This window comes from Melanotaenia boesemani, chromosome 10, assembly GCF_017639745.1.
Source record: "Melanotaenia boesemani isolate fMelBoe1 chromosome 10, fMelBoe1.pri, whole genome shotgun sequence".
In the NCBI taxonomy this organism is placed as follows: domain Eukaryota; kingdom Metazoa; phylum Chordata; class Actinopteri; order Atheriniformes; family Melanotaeniidae; genus Melanotaenia; species Melanotaenia boesemani.
The window spans coordinates 35780152-35787495 of NC_055691.1; the positions used below are offsets into that span (position 1 = coordinate 35780152).

General features: G+C 38.3%; 1 protein-coding gene across 2 annotated transcripts in view; it reads right to left on the reverse strand.

The window, feature by feature from the left end:
• Positions 1–5612, reverse strand: part of zgc:173742 (DNA topoisomerase I, mitochondrial) — a 30744-nt gene extending 25132 nt beyond the window's left edge. Inside the window, exons 1-4 of one of the 2 annotated variants that reach the window (XM_041996603.1) lie at positions 5468–5612; positions 5095–5212; positions 3680–3734; positions 1119–1165 (exon numbers count right to left, since the gene is read on the reverse strand). In XM_041996603.1, coding sequence (XP_041852537.1) covers positions 1119–1165; positions 3680–3734; positions 5095–5210 — 218 coding nt within the window. In that variant the 5' untranslated portion in view covers positions 5211–5212; positions 5468–5612. Of the gene's footprint in view, positions 1–1118; positions 1166–3679; positions 3735–5094; positions 5213–5404 lie in introns of both variants that reach the window. The other variant, XM_041996604.1, reaches the window with a different exon arrangement.
• Positions 5613–7344: the final 1732 nt, after the last annotated feature.

A 7344-nucleotide genomic window follows, 5' to 3' on the forward strand; every position in this document is an offset into this window, starting at 1 on the left:
GGAATAATATTAGCCAAATACAGCAACATTGACTAAATTAGTTCCAGCAGGTTCCCTTGGCATAAGGCTTTGCTCATCAGCTCTCATCAGGGACAGAGGGAATTCTAATGTGACAAGTAAATGCAGAAACCCCAACGCCAGCCAGCAGGTGTCACAGTGTGTCACAATCACATCCATTCCTAGGGAAATTACTGACACATAAATGTTCTTAACCTTTGCAGGAGGCTAACTACTAGCGAGGCAAGGCTCTTTTTACTGCCATTAACAACTGAAGATATAGGAGAAGCCTTTGTAGAACTCCCTCTCTGCTCTCTTTGCAATTTAACTTTGAAAATACAACCAAGCGAAAGACAAGCAGCTGACTTTAATGCCACAATGTGGAGAGAAAGAGAGGGAGTGCTGGCAGAGGAGAGAAAGAGGGGGAGAACTGGTAGAAACTCCTTTTTTTGCTATACTGCACCACTGACCAAAATCTATAAAAGCTATACAAAGAAAGGTGGGTCACTGCGTCCATTGACATTTACGGTCTGTGGTTCTAATAGCCTCATGTTTCTTCACCAACTCTGCTTTCCTCCCTGCACAACACCCACTCAACTTGCTCAGTTACCACTCCAGCCTTGTACGTGTGTGTGTAGGTGTGTGTGTGTGTGTGTGTAGGTGTGTGTGTGGCTGAAGGGAAACATTAAAAGTCAAAATTTAGACAAATAGTTTTTCCAACTAACATCTCTTGGAAATGTCACTCATCAGATTGGGTTGGGCTCCATCCACGTCAGGGAAATAACCCATTAGCAGCTGTACAGAAACACTGCTGCGAGACAGATTTGACGCAGCAGGCCTTCGGCCACAGTCTGCCATCGAGGCAACTTCCTGCTGAGCATCCAACTATAGAAACCATGCCTTCTCATTCATTACTCTGCTGACAAGGAAAAATATTTGTCTTCAGTATAGAGTGAAAATAATTTTCAGAGACGGGTTTACACATTGAAGTAAGAATGCAAATGTCTGGGGAACAAGAAGAAAAACAGAAAAAAATACTTTTGGCATAGCTGCAACGTAATACTGTGTCAGCTCTCAGCCTTGAAGTACACCATCTTATGGCATTAAGAATTCATTCCTACCTGGAACTGCTGACTGGCTCCAGGTTTTCCATCTTAGGCATCTTAACCTACAAGGAAGAAGCTGCATTAAAGCCTAACGTAGCATCCCAAAGCTGCAAGGACCGTTGCATAGATGTAGAAGCGCAAAAACAAGAGAGCCTAAAAATGGTTGCACCTAGGGCTGGACAACATGGCCTAAAAATAAATCTCCCGTTTTTTTAAACCAAATCCAATTTCCGATTTTAAATTTGATTTTTTTTTACCTTCCTTTATTCACAACTTCTTAAACTTCTTAAAAACAATATTAAACTTAAAGCTTTTGCATACAAATAACATCATTTTTCCACCATGTAAATGGCTTCATCAACACAACTGCATCCGTGATCTCTTTCCATCTGGATCCTTATCTTACAGGATCCACTGAAATAATTCCCGACGTAGGTCGTCTCCTAACAGAGTTTGTCTCCTGCATCTCGTAGCAAGCAGTATTTCTCCCTGTGGTTATACGCAGATAAATTCCAGGTGTGAGTGACGTCTCCCCTCATTTCCTCAAATCTGCTGGAGCTTTCAGACAAACACTGTTCTGGAGCGGAGGGACGGCTGAGCCCGCTAACTACGCAAGACCAAGGAGAGCATTTGTGGTGGATATTAAAAAAGGAAAAATCCCCATTTTCAGAAAAATAAATCATAAAACGGAAAATTCAATTAATCGATCTGATTGATTAATCACCCAGCCCCAGTTGCACCTCATGTTAAATTAAAATGATCAGACATGTGTCTTATGGGGTTCTTAAATAGAAGGAAAAGTATTATCAGATTAAGAAACCTACATTTCTACAGAATTTTTAAGCTTCAACAGAAAAAATAAAAAAAGAATGTTCCAGTTTCATTTCAGCAAATTTAATCAATTAGAGTCAACGAACTATTTATAGACGCATTTTATCATACATCTTTTTATCATCGAGATCGGTCTCTAAAGTTAGGAATGTTTTCAGAATCATGCTTTTATCTCATCTTGTATTGATTGTAATTCTGTTTTGGCTTGTTTCAATAAGGCGACTCAGCAGAGACTCAGACGACTGCCAGGTACGCCCAGAACGGCCCACATCACCCCCGTTTCATCAACACTTCATTGGCTTCCAGTCAAATTTCGTAGTGACTTTAACATTTTAGTTTAGACTTTCTGGGCGTTACATGGTCGGCCCCCCGGCTTGTTGCTGGCTTGCTGTGTCCCTGCTCCTCAGGGCGCACCCTTCGGTCTTCAGGCCTCCTGAAGGTCCCAAAGACTCATTTTAAAACCTGAGGAGACCTGGCTTTTCAGGCTGTAGCCCCCAGACTTACTCAGGAAAGCTTTTTCTTGACGGTTATTATTTATCTTGTTAAATTATGTTGTTTTATTGCGGCCATTTTATGTCCAGCACTTTGTGAGTTTTATCTGTGAAGCGCTTTATAAATAAACTTTATTTACTTACATTCGCTGTTTTATCATAAAGCCATTTTCATTCTTTTAAAATATTCACCACTAAATAGAGATTTCTCTTCATCAGCTGAGCTTGTGAAGTGCAGCAATTATAACTAAATATTTCAGTTAAAATCCCATTTTTTACACGTCCGTTTCTGTGCATGACTGCACTTCTAACAGCAAATAAACATGATGAAATGCCAGTTTTACAAATGCATGGTAAGCTGATGAATACTGAACAATAAGACATTTTATATGCAAGGTAGGGCTGCACAATTAATCAGATTTTGATCATGATCACGATTTTAGTGGCCATAGTTAAATTAATCTGATTGTCAACGATATTCACATAAAAAATGCGGCTCTGCTGCATCTCTGATCACATACGTTCTCAGCCTGTAGTCTGCCAGCCACCAGGGGGCGAATGCAAGGCCAAAGCTTCACTAAGCTGCCTCAAGAACAAGGGCGCAGTGGCGCACCCCTTTTACAGTCGGCAGCTACGTGTACTCAGTGTTGCCAACGTGGCGACTTCGTCGCTGTATTTAGCGAAATTATATTTCGCCTCTGTTTCATGACGCAGCTGAAAATGATATTAATGTTTATTAATGAAGAGTGTGGACATAAACATTTAAAAAGTTAAGTGTTGTGACATGTTGCAGACTCCTAATTAAAAAAAATAATAAAATTAAACTTAAAAAAACAAAGACAAAATGACTGAAAAATGACTCTTTCAGCTCCCGAACCGCTCTTGATTTAGCATCTTTTGTAGCCCCATAATTTACATTAACTTCTCCAAAATGAATGGTAAACGTATTTGTTGCATTATTTATCATCTATTCTAATTTAAAGTTTAATTTTTCATTAAAAATTGTTCCCACATAGTTTGTTTATAATTGGTGCAATAAAAATACATGTTTTTCCAAACACGCTGAATAATCGTTATTACAATATTGATGAAAATAACCGTCATTAGTTTTTTGGTCATAATCGTGCAGCCCTAATGCGAGGAGAGAAAGTGAGCTGGAGATGGTGAGTCAATATGTAGACACACATCTTTGCCATTTTAGCCACAGCTAGCCACACACAATTCACAGAGAACAGAAGTAGATTAGTACTACACCTTCTTTTGAGACTTTCCATGATCGGTCTTGTCTGCAGATTTAGTTGGTTTTATGCTGTTTAACAGTAGAACAACACAGAAGACAGATGAGAATGAGCAACAGAGAGAAAACATGTTAATGATGCAGCATTTACAACACAAAACGCTGAATGGTAAAACTGCAAGGAAAAAGCAGTTTTCATGAAATTCATAAATCTAATGGAGGACATTTAAGTTTGTATCAAAACTTAGAACGGCAAGCCTCGTCTCCGTAAGGGTGCATGTCAGGGATGCTTCATGTGCAGTGGGTAGACGGGGTGTAATATAAAACTAAGTGACATCAACAGTTTTAAAATGATGCTGAACGTAGCAGCGAGCACCCTGCACACCACACTCTGAAACGGTCTGAACTGCACAGCTATCATATGAAGGCTTAAAGGAATCTTTAGCTGATGTTAGACCCATGTCTCTGTCTTGTTAGGATCATTTTAGTCACAAAATGTTGTAAAATGTCAAACAGACAAGCTGTGTCCCCAAAGATCCCCATACACTTTCAAACATGCCTTTTCAGTTTGACCTTTCAATACTTGAGGGCTGGATGTGATTAGAGTCGCAAATACTCCACAGCTATTTTATTATCAGCTTTATTTCTCAAATCTGAACTTCTGAGGCAATAAAATAGTTAAAGTGTGGGGAAACTTGCTCAGGAACGCGGGGAAACTTGCTCAGGAACGCGAGTTCCATGAGTCTTGTGGCTGAGGAGGATAAGATGATCCTTAATCACTAATTCAGTCAGTGTGCCATGAAATAACATGAGCCAGGCTGTCACAGAAAGCTGCCAGTGGCGCTTACAGGTGTCTATTCATCTCTCTGCTCTCATCAATTACACAAGCCAATGACAGATCACTCCACATTCATTTGTCTGCTCACATATGCATGGTAATAAACGCATCAGATATCAAAGTAAATTAATTTATTCATATGAAGATGGAGTACCCACTGTACTCTGTGAAATGACTGCATGCACTCAATGTCACCAGCCTGCATGACAGCTCAGCCAGCGAAGCATTCTGTTACATTTCTTATATCATTTCATTAAGTGGCACACGCACATACAACCACGTGGCTCATCTTATTCATCAACCTTTCAAGTTTTTTTTCCTCGAGTTAATTTGTCTCCACATCTCAACAACATGAAAGGCAGCGCTCCATGCCAAACTAGCTTTGATGTTGGCCCTGTGTTGATGCTGCACAGATGCTGAATGTGCTGCAGTAAAATCATATGCATAGTTTATAAGGGTGCTGCTCGCGCACGGAGGTGCGGGGCATTGATTTCATAATGGTGCCTCAATGTTTCATGATGAAATAATGATAAAGATAAAATGAACCAAACTGTGGCTGTCAGCACACAGTTTCTCCACACACACAGTATTCACCTGTTCTTAATAAGTTCTCCTCCTGCACCTGCACTTTCACAGTCGCTCAGGTTCTTCAGTTTCACCGCTTTGCGCTTGGCTTTTGCGTCTCCTTTTGCGTCCTTTTCTCTTCCCATTTCTCACAAATAACACGACAAATTTAAATGACAATTAACAGGTCGACCCCGAATACAAAGTAAAATAAATTAATAATCAGGGCTAGCTAATCAATTACATTTACCGTTCTGGAAAACAATACCCCAGCAAGCTAGCCAATTAGCTAACAAAGGTCAACTACACCAGCAGATGTGTAACTAGCTGCTTAGGTAACCTTAACCGACATCACAGCACTGCAAGGCTAGCCAGCGGAAATCTACCAAATAAACTTGCTCACCGCTTGTTACGTCGATAAATGGACAAAATGAACCGTCTTTCCTGGAAGACTGACTTTTTAAACGGTGTAATATCTCTGACAAGAAAGACTAAAGGAATCTCGCGCGACTTTTTGCTGCCGTTGACTTTAGCTCGCGACGAGCCGGTTAAATTCTGATTGGATAAAAAAAAAAGACCCGCTAGTTGCCAGATTGGGCGGTGTTTCACCAAGTTATGTGATCGCTCTTAGTTTAAAAAAAAAAAATTAGATAAGACAGAAAATCACAGTGAGCATCCAAGTTTACATACTGACGAAGCAATGACCGAATGACAAGTGTAAATTTAAAATGAAATCTATCTGAACCCAAGCAGATGCTTTTGTTTATTTCAACACACCCTTTGTTATTTTCATCAGCCCTTCATTATTAAAAAAAAAATCTCTGAAAACACAGACAAAAATCTTAGATAAATATATCAGGGCTAAATGTTTCAAAGGAAATTTGTGTATCATAGTGAGGAATCAGCTTAATCAGCAATGAGACTGAAAAAAACTAAATCTGTAAATCATGGCCGCTATTTTACAATAATTTGTTATTAAAATGTTTAGAAATTAATGGGAAATGCTTTTGATTTTGTGTAAAGGTATTGTGGACAGAAATAACGTGATCTGTTGTCTATGAATGAAGAGAATTTCCTTTATATCAACAAACATGTTTTCTTGCCATCATAAATAAGAACTAAATGATTAAAAATGTCTGAATAAATAGGCTCAAGAAAGGTTTTCAGTGTGGATGTAAATGAGCAGCAACCCTAGAGCTGCACACTAGCACTTTGCACTAATGTTGGATAATTAATGGCTGTCAGATAGTGTTTGATGCTGAACACAAAGCATTCAGTTTGACATTAACTCATTATTAGGTTTGTGGCAGAGGTTAACAATGCAATCATTAAAAGACTTGTGTTCGTTTAAAAGCTCTGTGATATGAAAACTCGTTAAATCGTTAAAACTTTGTTCTTTGCTCTGACTTATGAAGCGATGCTCATTGATGTACATACCGGACTGTACCTGCCACCTGCAGCTTCTCCATCAGATACGGATGAAACTTCTTTTCCTTTATTCTTTTATCTACTAAATTCTATTCCACATATGCATTTTAATATGTGCTATTAGAAGATGATTCCCCATTGCTCAAATGTTAGACAATAAATGAAATAATTTCAGTTAATTTAAATTTAGATGAACAAATATACCATTCCAAAGCGGAAATGAGTTTCTTCTACACCTGCAAAAAGAAATTTACCCATAACGAAAACAAATCAGCATAATGCTGCTTAAATATAAACTTTATAATGACCTGTAATCAGCTAAAAACTGACTTCTTACTTCATGTGCATTGAACTCTTTAAAACAAATTGTCTTAATTAAAAATACATGATGAATGTGAACACCCTTTTCCAGCATCACCACATCCTTTTTCAGATGTAAGAATCTGCTTCCAAAACATTTAAAAGGAGTTATAATCTTCAAATTTCTCAGACAGTTGAGACTAAAAGTTGAGACACATAATATGTGTCTATTGGGTGTAATTTTGATCAAATCTAATACGGAGATTACTGGAGAAAAAATTTGAATAACTTGAATGTGACTCATCAGTCTGGAAACAGAACCTTTTATAGGCTTTCAACAAACCCTCAAGTTTTCAAATCACAGTGACTACATTGTTGGATAACAATAACAGAATTATGATTCTAATAAAAAAAAATCAAACATTTCCCAAACATATGTCAATCACACAGATTAAAGTTGCAAAAATATTCTGCCATTGTTTAATGTTCACAATTCATGATTATCCTACGTATGTAAGTTTTGTTATAAGCATGAGCAAATGAATGTAAAAC